The sequence below is a fragment of the Cryptococcus neoformans genome, chromosome 5, assembly GCF_000149385.1.
Source record: "Cryptococcus neoformans var. neoformans B-3501A chromosome 5, whole genome shotgun sequence".
Classification (NCBI taxonomy): domain Eukaryota; kingdom Fungi; phylum Basidiomycota; class Tremellomycetes; order Tremellales; family Cryptococcaceae; genus Cryptococcus; species Cryptococcus deneoformans.
In genome coordinates, this window is record NC_009181.1 from 1,090,965 (window position 1) to 1,104,375 (window position 13,411).

At 49.6% G+C, this 13,411-nt stretch overlaps 6 protein-coding genes across 6 annotated transcripts in view; 1 reads left to right on the top strand and 5 right to left on the bottom strand.

Moving 5' to 3' along the window:
• Positions 1–871, bottom strand: part of CNBE4030 (hypothetical protein) — a gene marked incomplete at both ends in the record, with an annotated part of 1,656 nt that extends 785 nt beyond the window's left edge. The window contains 2 exons of the mRNA XM_770036.1: positions 1–574; positions 629–871. The exon at positions 1–574 is cut by the window's left edge and continues 785 nt beyond it. Coding sequence (XP_775129.1) covers positions 1–574; positions 629–871 — 817 coding nt within the window. The remainder of the gene's footprint in view (positions 575–628) is intronic.
• Positions 872–1,327: 456 nt separating this feature from the next.
• Positions 1,328–2,147, top strand: CNBE4040 (hypothetical protein; the record flags this gene model as incomplete). Its single annotated transcript, XM_770037.1, has 4 exons — positions 1,328–1,657; positions 1,721–1,983; positions 2,043–2,080; positions 2,131–2,147. The coding sequence occupies 4 exons, from the start codon at positions 1,328–1,330 to the stop codon at positions 2,145–2,147; spliced, it is 648 nt and encodes a 215-aa protein (XP_775130.1).
• A 649-nt stretch (positions 2,148–2,796) lies between these two features.
• Positions 2,797–3,344, bottom strand: CNBE4050 (hypothetical protein; the record flags this gene model as incomplete). Its single annotated transcript, XM_770038.1, has 2 exons — positions 2,797–3,153; positions 3,201–3,344. 2 exons carry the CDS (start codon positions 3,342–3,344, stop codon positions 2,797–2,799), a joined length of 501 nt encoding a protein of 166 aa, XP_775131.1.
• Positions 3,345–5,008: 1,664 nt separating this feature from the next.
• Positions 5,009–7,265, bottom strand: CNBE4060 (hypothetical protein; the record flags this gene model as incomplete). Its single annotated transcript, XM_770039.1, has 9 exons — positions 5,009–5,143; positions 5,197–5,368; positions 5,423–5,703; positions 5,757–5,994; positions 6,046–6,155; positions 6,202–6,253; positions 6,305–6,594; positions 6,644–7,142; positions 7,195–7,265. The coding sequence occupies 9 exons, from the start codon at positions 7,263–7,265 to the stop codon at positions 5,009–5,011; spliced, it is 1,848 nt and encodes a 615-aa protein (XP_775132.1).
• Positions 7,266–7,686: 421 nt separating this feature from the next.
• Positions 7,687–10,758, bottom strand: CNBE4070 (hypothetical protein; the record flags this gene model as incomplete). Its single annotated transcript, XM_770040.1, has 7 exons — positions 7,687–8,082; positions 8,141–8,257; positions 8,311–9,354; positions 9,413–9,863; positions 9,920–10,220; positions 10,278–10,552; positions 10,616–10,758. 7 exons carry the CDS (start codon positions 10,756–10,758, stop codon positions 7,687–7,689), a joined length of 2,727 nt encoding a protein of 908 aa, XP_775133.1.
• A 1,484-nt stretch (positions 10,759–12,242) lies between these two features.
• On the bottom strand, positions 12,243–13,265 carry CNBE4080 (hypothetical protein; the record flags this gene model as incomplete). The annotated part of the gene is made up of 6 exons (XM_770041.1): positions 12,243–12,338; positions 12,388–12,647; positions 12,699–12,840; positions 12,897–13,025; positions 13,086–13,186; positions 13,247–13,265. The coding sequence occupies 6 exons, from the start codon at positions 13,263–13,265 to the stop codon at positions 12,243–12,245; spliced, it is 747 nt and encodes a 248-aa protein (XP_775134.1).
• Positions 13,266–13,411: the final 146 nt, after the last annotated feature.

The window sequence follows — 13,411 nt, forward strand, 5'->3', positions numbered from 1 at the left end:
GGATCAGACGGGTAAGAGACGGGAGGGAGGCCGTGAGTAAGGTGGAGACAAGGTCGCCACTGGGGACACCCTCCAATTTGAAGGTATGAAGTTTCGGCAGAGAGAGTTGCAAAGGCCGCTGTTCGCTGGTCTCACCTGGCTCTACGCTGATACCAGGGCCAACGACACCCAGCACCTCGAGATTCGGCAGCTTTTTCAAAAGCCCAACGAGCTCTCGTCCCATTCCTTCTCGCTCATCCACCCATACCCCTTGCAAACACTTTAACACTTTTGCAAACGCTGCCCACCCAATCTCCTCAAGCGGAATGCACTTTGTCTCCCTTTCACCCAGCTTGAGATGCGTGACGTTGGGCAGGAGCGGGAAAAGAGCCAAGCAAGACTGTTTCACCACCGTCCTATGCACCTCCAGCGGGATATGCGATAGATCGAGAGTAGTGACGTGTCTCCCGGGAAGAGAGAATGCATGGAGATTGATGTCTGACCATTTGGCATCGCCTTTGAGGACTGAAAACGTCAGTTGCTGGAGGTTGGTCGTAATGTTCGGGGACGCGTATAGGTATTGCAACACCACTGCCTAAAGGTGTCTCGTCAGCGCGACTTGGCCGCTCGGCACAACGAGCAGATGTACCTTCCACGCCTTGCAGACCGTGACAAGTCCCCAAGCCGTCCGCACGACATCGCGTCGTTCAGCCACCATGTTCGATTCCACCTCTCTGCCCCGCGCGCCGGTCCATGCGTCCCATGCAGGGCGATACTGCGCGCGGGGTGCGATTGGTGCGGGATAGGTCTGCGGAAGGGCGAGGCGGAAGTGGATGATGCGCCTGACGACCTCGAATGGGAGGGCTGGTAGCTGGGTGCGGTTTTCTGCCATTGTCGTCGCTGTCGGTGTCCGTATGGCCGTCCCAAGTGGCTGCATCGACAGATAATTACAAACGAGTCCGCCGGAGACTGGCAAGAGACCCGTCAAAACAATCCAGCTGGGTGGGGCCGGGGCGCAATCCCGACTACCACCGCCATACACCGACGCCCGACCGCCGACGGGTGTGGCCTGCTGGCGGTGTCTATGCATGGCTGGGCGTGCTGCCAGGGTGCATGCATGCTTGTGGCCGGCTACGCGGGGACAAGTGCATGCATAGAGTGTGCAGCGAGCGTGCCGTTCCCAGCCAATAGGAGGGCGTGCATTGTGCGGTTGCGCCCGCACTCGCTGCTGAGGTTGCTCGAATCGCCGCTGTGGCTCGCTGACCAACTTGCATCCATCCATCTCCTTGCAGTTTCGACTTTGCATCTATACATCCACCTGTATTCCAACACCATATCACCAGCCACAATGGCCCTTCCAACACTCCGCACCACGTTTGCCTCCTCGTCACGCGTAACACTCCACCACCTCTCTTTCCCAGCACGCTCACTGGCATACCTGCGCTGCGGTTCTTCTCTCGCCCAGCACTCGTCTTCCCAAGCCTACACCCCTACGCCGGCGTATTCTGGCCCGGTTGCCTCCTCTTCATCAAGCAAGGCCAAGGGCGGCGTCAAGGACATGCACGCCGCACCCAACCCTGCGCCTCCCGCTGCACCCGCCAAGAATGAAGGGACCGGAGAGAAGAAGGAGCCCAGGAGGAGGGTGCCGTTGAAGAGCCAGAGGAATGCGATCACCATGGTAAGTGCTCTGCATTCAATGTCCTATGGCGACGGCAGCTAACATTTTGTTTGGCCAATGCAGACCCCCACAGCCATTTCTCACCTTCGTGAACTGCTCGCTTCACCCACGGAACCTCGTCTTTTGCGAATCTCTGTAAAGTCTCGTGGCTGTGCCGGTATGGCCTACCACCTTGACTATGTTCCACCACCAGGCGGCAAGTTTGACGAGGTTGTCGAGCAAGATGGTGTCCGGGTGTTGATTGACAGCAAGGCGTTGTTCAGTATCATTGGAAGTAGGATGGACTGGAGAGATAACCGGTTGAGCGCCGGATTTGTCTTTGACAAGTGAGTGCGCTTTTGCCATGTTAAAAGATTGCGGATGACTAACATCCGAGTTACTTTAGCCCCAATGTTGTTGACACCTGCGGTTGTGGCGAATCTTGTAAGTTCATTCTCACTTTTACCATGTCTTTCCTAACTCGTCCTTTTCAGTCAACATTCGTTTCTAAACAGAAATCTACACAGCGTATGGAGGACATTTTAATAAGAACGAACGAGCACCCTATCAAATTCCCAGCCCAGTCAAAATCCTCATCTGTAACAATAGTAATGGCATCTTTATTTCATGCATTGGGTTTTGGAAAGATGCCAAGCCTATAGAGCTTCTCTTACGTGACCTTTTCTACGGATTCTGCTTGGCAGTGCGCTTGGTAGGGCGGATGGAAAGCCACGGCTGGTATGTGAAGAGGACGTGGCCTGTGATCTGTAAGGCGGTTCGCACAGGCCTGGCGAGAGTAATGATTAAGTCATGCTTCAACGACCGGTTGGAGACTGGAGAATGATCAGAGTACACCATGTCTTGATTTGATATGTTGTGGTAGACTCGGTCGATCACTTCTTCGGTATTCGAGTACAGTTCACAGAAGCCACACAGCTTACCAAACTATTTAATACGTCAAGTGAACTCACCGAGATCGGGACAACACTGGAAAAACAATCCCATTTCCAGATTAAAATACATTGGACTGCCCTTTCCTCAAAAATGTCTTCAAACTCAACTTGGGCCCCGCCCTGCTGTGCTTCATGCAGCATTACCGTCCTTGAAGACAGTTGATATGTCTCGAATCGTTCTGCATGCATGTCTCATCTTCGGCACTTTCAGATTTCAAACGTATTGACGTCAAAACCAGGATCTTTACAAACTTCGTCTCTGACCATTTCCGCCACAACTTCATCCCTCCTCCCATTTGCTGCTTCGTCACCAGTGTCAGTGACACGTTCGCTGATATTCATCACCTCTTCCACCTCAGATGTAGTCAGCGAGTCCTTCCAAGTCCCAAGCACAAGGTTATGAAGAACCATGCAAGCTTGAATGACTAGGTAAAGGCGGGCCTCATCCGTTATTGTCCGGCAAGTAAGATGATAGTCTTGTAAAATCCGCCAACGGTTTTTGAGGATACCAAAAGCCTGTTCAATCATTACTTGAGCTTTCGCACATTTATGGTTGAAGTAGGCCTGGGACGAGATGAGTCTGTAGAAATTTTGGTAGGAAAAAGACTCACTTTGTGTCCGACTTGCCTCCTCTCTCGCTTGAATAGAGGTATAACCGTGTCTGACGATTTCATACCAGCATCACCCAGCACATATTCCTTTGGAGAGAAGAACCGGTCGGGATTCCCGTGCAGATCTGACTGACCTTGGGCCATCTGGTCGTTGGCAACGGCAGAGTAGCTGAACCAGCCGTATCTAAATCTCTTCAGATGATCGACCACAGCGATCAGCTTAAAATAACCATCTCTCTCCTCGTAACACTGCATCGTATGTGCCTTTTCACTTCCAACTGTCGGTGCTTGATGCAAGACAATATCGGTTCCGTCGATGAAGCCGACACATGACGGTATTCCATACTGCGCGTACAATTCACGGGCAATAACTGCGCGCTCTTCCCCAGAAGGCCACGAAATGTACTTTTTCAAAGAGGATACGATGGCTATTAGCGATCGTTCCGTATAGAGGGATACACTGCCGTCTGTCATGCGCGTATGCGTATCAGTCCTGGATGTGAACTCCAAGATTAACGATTGAAGGTTCCCTTCAACTTACGGGACAGATTAAAATGATTCTGCACAGTGCGTATACTCTCGCCTCCTGCCATTCTATAGATGCATGTCGCTAGCTGCACCTTTGGCGGCGCCTGGGGCTTCCTCCCCTGCGATTTGAAAATGTCGTCATCTCCGAACAAGGCTACAACGCTCGTGAACTCTGCGCGGTTCATATGCAGGGTCTTGATTATCTTGTCATCGGTGGATGGCAGAAGAGAGGACCTCAGAAAAAGATAGTCGTGGTTCTCATAATGAGAACTATGAGGAATCCGTTGATAGTAACGGCTGTTTTCGTGTATTTTGCGTAAGGAAAGAAGAAGTCCGATTTGCCTTCGAAATAAGGAGCTGGATATGTAAGGCAACAAACTAGAGATACGGTTGTCAATTTCACGCAAAGCTTCCTGTTTTCTATTGAGATGGGGCATTGGTGGTATGGTGCAACGAAATTCACTTGGCCTTCTATTACTCTTTTTTAAAGCGACTTGTGATTACAGAGCATATAAAGACTTGCCCCAAATTCCAATGCGTCATTCAAAGTCGTACTCTAATCTCGTACTGAGAACACGAACGTGAGCGGAATCAAAACCAGATCTGGACTACTGTCAAATGACTTCATTCATTCAAGGGTCAGTCAATGTGTTCCAGTTACCGTCAATCAAATGACCGTTTGAAAATGGTCCAACGAAAAAAGGCCAAAATCACCCCGACAACGAACAGAAAAGTAGTTGCAACTTGCGACAAACCATTCGTACCTCGTCGGAGACCGGCCGATGTCCGTCGAGGGATTTGGGTCGAGCCTAGAATAAATGCAACCCGGAAGCCCATACCTGAATGGCATGACGGGATTTACGTGTGCCACACTCACCTCCTTCTCGCTACACAGATTTGTGACGATTTATATAAGCCTTCAGTATCAAGTCAGCAGGGAGGCAAGTCATACACGACCACTTATCCCAGACAGGCGATTCACTTCGAGAAAAGGAAAGCAACTGAAAAAAGTGGGGGATATAACTCGCCTATAATTTACCATCAACGATTGTCGAATCAGCCACGGAATGGTGAGAAGGAGGATCGAGGATGGAAGTTTGTATTTTGTAGGCGATCGGCGTTATAACCCAATATGAGTTGGGGTTGGAAATAACCTGTAAACACAAAGATCCATAAATAACACGGTCCATACTTTTAAGCAAAAGATCAGAAAACAAAAAAGGAATATTTTTGTTCCACCATACTACACATCCGTGAAACGATGCTTTGCTGCATACCGTTTAGAGGTGCGCATTGAACAAAGCCTCGGTGATGTATCCTGCTTGCAACTGGCGTCCACCAAAGAATCGACCATTGAGGCCCTTGACAGCTTTGATAGCGGAGTCAGTGTCAATGAATTCAATGTACACCTCGCCCTAGAAAACGACATCAGAACATGCTACTTTATTGGGGAAACAGAACGACATACTGCAGACATCTTCTCGACCTTAATCCTCTTGACTCTGCCGTACTTGGACTCAACTTCGCCCTTGACGTCTTCGGCAAGGTCCAGATCCCAGTTCCTCTCGGTTTCTTCTTCGGGATTAAACATGTTATGAACAACGATTCGAGGAGTAGGGTCCATCGCTGGTATCTTGGACCTAATTCACAGGCGTCAACACTCGACTCCAGTAAACGGATATCGGTGCACTTACTGAGAACCGTTAATCTTGGGGGCGGACAACGACAAGTTGACATTGGGCTCGGTCCTGGCGAGCTTAAACATGAGCTGTTGCCTCTGGTTGGCGTCAAGTCGGGTGCCATAGTTGCCACTATCTTCGATCAAGTCTGGTGTCTGGTAAGTACCGCGTTCTTGAATAGTCTGGACCTTGATGAGACGTCCTGCGAGGTCAAATCCAGCCATCGCATCAAGGGCCATTTGTGCAGACTTGACATCTTTGAACTGGACGTAAGCTGTACCCTTCCTCAGTCCGCTCTAAATCGTACATCAGCTAGGCCTTGACAAGTAATCAAACCATATGAACTTACAAGATCCGTGTGAAGATCGACAAACTCAATCTCGCCGAACGGCTCGAACACCTGCCTCACATCATCAGCGGTCAGAGAGAAAGCGAGATTGGAGACGAAAAGACGGTGATAAGGGATAGCAGCGTCCTTGTGAGCGTCGGGGTCAAGACCTGGGGGAAGAGCCAGACCGGTGGAGAGGGGAGGATAGTTCTGAGTGAACGGAACAGAAGAACGACCACCACCACCACCATGAGATCGCCTATGTATAAAGTCAGTCAGTTACCACTGGCAGGACTCAATCTATACTCACGCGTTGCTCGCAAGGGCAGTAGCAGTGATAAGTTCAGTGCCGGAATGGTTTCTTTCTGCCTCGGTAAGCATGATATTAATAGGAATACCCATGACAACCGTCCCAGAAAGCTAAATAGGTCAGATGGATATCTAATTGACTAATCATTGGACTTACAGCAAGAGCCTTGTTTACGAGGTCAACGCTATCCAACTCAACGTATCCGATACTATGAGATGTCAGCATCAACTGTGCAAGGCATATATACCTGAAGACTTACCCTTTGGACCTCCTAGCAACCTTGTCGGTCACAACTCTGGCGTCTCTAACAGCACCCCTGCCAAGTTTGTCTTCAAAGAACAGGCCGAGAACCTGGGAAGTCATCCTAGCAGAAAGTTGTGAGACAAAGATGGAACGAGCTTCAGAGTCTACCTCTTCAATCAAAGCCGTAGCTGGGTCACGAGGGGGAGGAGGCGGACGACGGGGAGGCGGACCGCGAGGACCCCCATACTCGGGCGAAAGACGACGGCGTCGTGGGGGCGGAGACCGCATCCGACCATCACGTTCAAGCTACGACGACAATTAGTATGATACTGCATAAGGATGTTTGGGGACTTACGTCTGCAAAATGCATTTCCCTACGCCTGTCATTTTCCCTACGCTCTTCTGCCATGTCCCTAGGCTCCCTACTCATAGGCCTAATGGGGGGCATCTCGTCCCTGTCGCGATGGCTCCTATAACTGCGGTGACTCTCTCTTGATCTGTCCCTATGGCTCAAGGGTCTACCCACAGACATTTCTCTCGATCCTCGACGATAATCGTCCTCGCCCTCTCGTTCACGCTCGCGTTCCCTCAATTCACGCTCCCTCCTTCGTCGATGCCTCTCCTCGCGTTCTTCCTCGGTCTCCTCCTCACGTCGACGGTGGCGTTCCTTACGTTCCTCTTCAGTTTCGTCACGGCGTCGGTGGCGGTGTCGCCTCTCTCTGTCCCGGTCCCTGTCTCCCCTATCACTTCTGTCACGGTCGTAGTCGCGGACGTCTTCAGGACGATATCGATGAGACCTGCCGGATACGTCACGATCATCTTCATCATCCTCACGATGGCGTTTCTCACGTTTACTGTACAGAGCAGTCAGAGACTGGGGACGAAAGACAGACGATGGCAACTTACGTGGTGAGCTCAGGAGTCTTGTCGCCACCATTGGCAGACTGGTAAGAAGACCTAGGTGGAGTTGCTGACATCTATTATGGACTTCGCTAAAATTAGATATAAAAAGTCTTTAAGAATGTTTAAGGAGTGAGGAAGGAAGATTGAGATATTTCTTGTCGCAAACGAAGTGACGAACCGTGAGCAACCAGCACACAAGAAAGCCTGCTGGCGGGATCAAATTCAACACGCCTGAAAAGCCGTGAGTGTGGCATTTTCATTGCTGCACTTCTGCAGTTGCTGCTGCACATTTCTTCCTCGCTCTTTTGCGTGCATCTCACCATCAGAAGTTGTGCAAGAATCATGAACATGTCCTGTAACTTCCAAAATGCCAGTTGAACATTCCAGAAACTGGAAGGTGTTGATTCAAGCGTATTCATCGATTAAATTATTTTATACGGGTAATATACAAACAAACTTCTGATCATATTCTACATTACTTAAACCCGGTAAATCTTACAGCCTCTTAGTTCCAGCAGCCACACCAGGAGCCGCAGCCTCAGCCTTCTGCTTCAACCTTTCCGCATCGACATCCGCATTTTGGACAGCAGGGTGATGCTGGCCAGTCACCGCAGGGTGGGCAGGGTCAATAAGGTTGAAGGCCGGTGACCTCCATTCCTTACCCGTACGAGCAGCGTCCTCAACCTTAAACGCTCGTTTGGCCCAAGACTTGCCACCGTCATGGGTGAGCTCGGGGTTAAGCTGACTGTCACGGTCGGTTACAATCTTGAAGGTACCAGTCTTCTCGTCGGCGGCAGCCTTCTTCTCCTGGGCACTCTCCTTCTTGCGGGAGTAGAGGTCTTTGAGAGCTTCAGTTCGGGTTGTCTCATCAGACTGTTTGGCCTCATCGACCTGAAAAAAAAATTGTGTCAGCAATACTTCAAAATCTTATGTAGTGTGATAGACTGACCCTGTTTCGGATCTCAACGAGTTGCTCATCAAGGTGACCAAGAGCGGTGTGCATGGCATTCTGCACAGCAGCAGTAATAGCCCTCTTAATAAGACCAGTGGCTGTAGATTTGATAAACTGTAATGTAATCAAGTCAGTATACCCCATTGTTATTATTGACTAGTGCTCACCTTGTAGAGTAAGTCGTGCTTGGAGTTCCTGATGGCGAACTTGAGAGTGTCAATGTTGACGTGAATGAAGTTGGTCTTGAAGACGGTGTCCCGACGGTTCTCGATAGACTCAAGCTCGACGTCAACGGAGATACCCTTTCCAGCAAGAATAACATCGGCAAGACCGTGGTCAGAAAGCTTGGGCCATCCGCTCTTACGCCTAAAGGCAAAGGCAACATCTCGGATGTCGGCCTGGATCTGACTGAGACTCAACCTGAACTTGTGGTGCTGGTTGTCCATCGTCTTGTTCAGCTTGGGGTAAGGGCTGAAAGAGAAGGAGTTGAAAGACTCGATGTGGACAATGTTGGGGAAAAGGTTAGGACCAGAAAGGATCAAGTCCTCAATAACCAAGTCGATGCTGTTGTCGGAGTACTCAGCGCGGGGAATGGGGACGTAGCTGACTTGCTTGAGAAGCATAGGGATCAAGACCTGTCGAACATCGTTCCAAAGCTTGGGCTTGAAAGTAAGGTTACCTTCGTGGTTGAAGAGCAAGTCTTTGAAGAATCGCTTGATGTCGTCACCAAGTCGGACGTTGAGCGGGTCTTCGCCAAAGGCTGTGAGCCAGACTTGGAGCTCGTCGAAAAGAAGTTCCTGGTGGGCCTTGTACTTCTCCTGGAAGAATCTTCTGCCAGACTCTCGAAGCTGCTTGGCCTCACGGTCAGAATCCTCGTCGAGGATGTAACCGGGCTCAAGAAGCACTCGGTGCATGTAGTCGTTGAAAGTGGTGAACCATTCGCGGAGCTCAGAGTCGTTCTGAACGTCGGTGTAGATCTGGTCGAGAGCAGAAAAGACGTTGTCGAGAGACTTGCCGTTGGCAAATCGTTCGAGAAGGGTTCGGAACTGGATAGTGGAGTCGCCCACGGCAGGGTCGTTGGAAACGGTTTGGGCAGACTCGGTGCCCTTGTTGGTAACGTGCTTAGCGTGACCTCGGTAGTTCTCGAGGGTGTCAAGGAGCCAAGTCATGGCCTCCTGGTAGTCCTTGTGACCCTGGCATTCGACGACAACCTAAAAATATTGGGTAAACATGCTGTCCTGTTGGTGCCAAAAGAGACAAGATATTTACCTTCTTAAGTCTGTAGATGAACTGATCTCTCCTCTCCTCGGGCAACTCATCGTTGACGAAGTTCTTGGACTTTTGAATGTAGTCGGCCGCCTTTTGCCTGTGTTCATCAGGGATTCGGTCCTTCAACTCGGCAACCTTGCCCCTGGCCTTCTGTTGGTTACCCTCGTCATTGGGATCGGGAAGGTTCTGGCCGGCCTGGGCACTAGCTGCATCCTTCTTGTCGTAGGCAGCACCCTTAACCTGCTCCTTCTGCTCAGACAATGAAGCATTGGGGTCACGGTTACCGGCCACATCTTGAGCGTGGGAACGAGCCTGCTGCTTGCCAGTCTCCTTGTAGTCTCTAGCGGAAGACTTGAGGTCCTGAGCCTTGGACTGGGCATCAGCCTTGGCTTCTTGAGCCTGGTTATAGGCCTCGCCAGCAGATCGAGAGTTGCCCTTGTCGTCAATGAGCCTAGAAAACAAATCAGCAAATAGGAAGGCGAAGAATGTATGAAAATAATAACTCACTGGGCATCTCGAGGGTCGTCTCTGGGGTGGTATCTAGCCTGGGTACCTTTGGGACCCTTGAGCTGGATGTCGGGGGTCTCGTTGGGACCAAGCCTCTTACCATCGGCACCGATCCACTCATGAGAAGGAGCTTCCTGGTCAACGGAGTCGAGCTTTTCTTGAGAGGGTCGAGACTTGTCGGCAGCCTTAGTCGCGGCGGTAGCGAAGATATCTCGGCCAACGATGCCAAAGTCTTTCAGAAGTTTTCGGGCTTCAGAGTTGGTAAGGAAGAGAGTGATGAGGACACGAATGTGGGAAGCGGCTGCAAAATAAATGTTAGTCGAGTTCCTAGACAAATGGGCAAACCCAGTTCACTCACCAGTTTTGCCATCTTGCTTGGCCTGTTCACTGCTGACGGGAATGACACCATCTTGCTTAGCTTTTGAAACATCACTATGATATGATGACCAGACAGCATTTTGGAAAAGCTCATCAGTGTTCTTCTCGTGAACGATCATGCGGAGAGTCTCGAGAGTGTCCCTAAAGTCATCGATGAGGACTCGTCCTTCGGGTGAGAGCTTTTGGAGGTCGACAGGGGAGTGGCCGATGGCATATTCGAGAACAGAGCCGATTTGTTCATTGTCAGGCATACGACTGCGGAACACAGACATCTTAAGTATTTTGCAAAATCAATGGTATCGAGATATTTAAACTCACCCATCCCTAAAGGCCTGAATCGCACCGAACAACTTCATTCTAGACTGAACATCGCCCTCAACCTTCTCCCCGGAGACGGCACTAGTAACACTCATCTTGCCGGGGTTATGGGAAATTTCGGATCTGGTGGCTGCTACACTCATTGTGGGAAAGTAATCTGGGAAGGATAAATGTGAGAAGGAATTCACTTGCAAGGAGGTCCGACCAAGAGAAAACTCACAGCTACAGTAGTGGTATTGATGGGTAAAGAGACAAGTTGTTATGTGTAAACAAAAACCTGAGAATCGTGAGGAAAAAGGGGGAAGGATGGGAAGGTGGCACTGTTCTTAAGTAGGAAAGAAGAAAGCTACCATAGTGGAACGGAAGTTGGCTTCATGACATCATTTCAATAATTGGATTATGACGAGCGTCATATTCCTGGTCCTCAAAAAGGCACTGCGATGGTGATGGCATGATACGGGGGGGCAAGTGATAAAGTTTCGCAGTGGCCTAGTCCGCTGCTTGGCCTAATAAAGTAATAACTTCTTGTTTACCTCTTGGGGCCTGCCACCGCCTGGACGCGATCCCCAAATTATTCCAAAAAAGAAATGCGCTAATAGACGTGCACAAACAGGAATGAAATTCATCTGCATAAAAAGATGCCAACTGCGGTGCCGATGACGTCAATGATGCTGGAGGTGATCACCCTCCACCGCCAGCTCGGCTGTTGGTTTCGGAGTGCAGTTTATCTCCGCTCGCGTGGGATCAGTGGATGTACAAAAGGATCAGGAGTCCAGCCAGTCAGAGATGACGATATAAGGCTGCTGCTGAGCTCATATCAGTCGATCTGATTCTTGGGTGCGTTCATCGTTTGTTGCTGCGCGCTGCTGAGGTGGTTGCCAGTGCTCATCTATAACTTCCTGTTCCTGCTGTCTGGTTAATGATTGATGACAAGCTGGGCTTGGGCGGTGAGCAAAACGATGATGATGTGCTGCTCAATTAGTTGGGGAGCCAAGAATGAAGGTTAATTATGGTGAACACTACAACGAGCGAAGCAAATGGTATGACAAACGAATTTTGATGAATTGTTTTGTCGTCAGTGTTTGACAGATGAGTCTTTGTATTCAATTCTTACTTCTGTCTCTGGTCTCTTGTAATTAAAAAAATTAAGTGATGGGGCTGCTTGCCTGGTGATGAACTATTGAGAAGGTCTGTTTGGACTGATGAATTTTACGCTACATGAACTTCTATTTGCCAGCATTGATGACATGTTCTGTCAATTTAATTTTCTTTCGGGGACAAAAACGATTGTATTACAGCCATTAATCAAGAGACTGCTACATCCTCTGATTAACGCTTTCAGAGATGGCCATAGGAAATGATGGAAAACAAATGCGAGTGAGAAGAAGCGGGATTTTGTAGCTCCTACCACACAACTACCTTTTCAATCCCTCGTAAAGATATGGAAGAAGAGAGTGTAAGTAAACTGAACAAAATCACCCATCCGGGACTACTGGCATCGAAAACGGACCATGCCAGTTATCATATACCATAAAGGAAGTCGACTGCTTGACAACATGCCAGAAGATGTCACTTCCATTGAAGCACAAATCTATATATAGTATGCACAACGACACTATTGTTTCCCTTACATGAAATCGTCATCTCCAAGGACATCGTCGTAAGCCTCAGTGTCAACCTTGGATAATACCTTGGCAGCGCCGAGCTTGGGCTTTGACGCAGCCTTTTTCTCGTCAGTCATGTAAAGTAGCCCCGTAACGAAAGCTGCTCACCTTCTTCTTTCCACTAGCCTTTTCCCTCTCTTCCTGTTGCTTGGTGTTACCCAACACACTCAAAGCTGAAGACACCTTCCTAGTCTGAACAGCGGTAAGCGCGGCACTAATGTCCTTGGCAAGCTGCTCGACAAAGTGAGCGTAAAGAGGGTTGGACTCGTGCTTCTTAATGATAGAAGTGTAGATGTTTTTGGAGAGTTCGGAAAAGTCGTTCTTGGTAGAGGGATGGGCGGAAAGAACACTCTTGAGAGCATCACCCTCTGTAAGATGTTAGCAGCTGTACACATATCCAGAGATGCGGAAATACGGACCGTCACCCAAGTCGACAGCACCCATGAGATCAGAAGCCACGGCCAAGTCTGCTTCTTGCTCTTTCTCCCTAGCCAACCGCCGCCTCTCTTGCTCAGTCATAGTGTACATCAAGTCATTGTCATCGTCCACTCCCTTCTCCTTCTATGCTGTCCGTCAGCAACCGGCCGTCTCGCCTTCATAGCAGTGCCGTCACTCACAGCCTCCTTGGCAAGCCTCTCCTTTTCGGCAAGCTTTTGCTTGAGAGTACCCTTCTTCTTAGCTGGTGCTACGGCAGCAACCTTGGTCGCCTGTGGCTTCTCATCCTCAGATTTGTCCCAGTCGTCGTCCTAATTCCACGGGCCACGTCAGTACATTAGTGATTTACTCAAGTTGTGATATAGACAGACACTGTCATTATCTTCGGCATCCTCATCGGCCCACTTCTTGGCGGGAACCTTGGGAGGGAGAGTTACAGCAGGGGCAGCGGGGGCGATAGTCTCATCAGCATCTGTTGATAAAGAGCGAATCGTCAATTACAATCTTGCGGATGTATGCCTTGCCGACTCACCCCAGTCGTCGTCAGACATTTTGGCCAGTGTTTTTTTAGTCGGTTGGGGTGGATTAAATACTTCAAAGGCCTATGCTGGTCTTTGCAGGGTGTTCAATGTAATCCGTTCTACTATAAAAAAGATGGCAACTTCTAACAACAAACCTCCATACAAATATGTCTTTG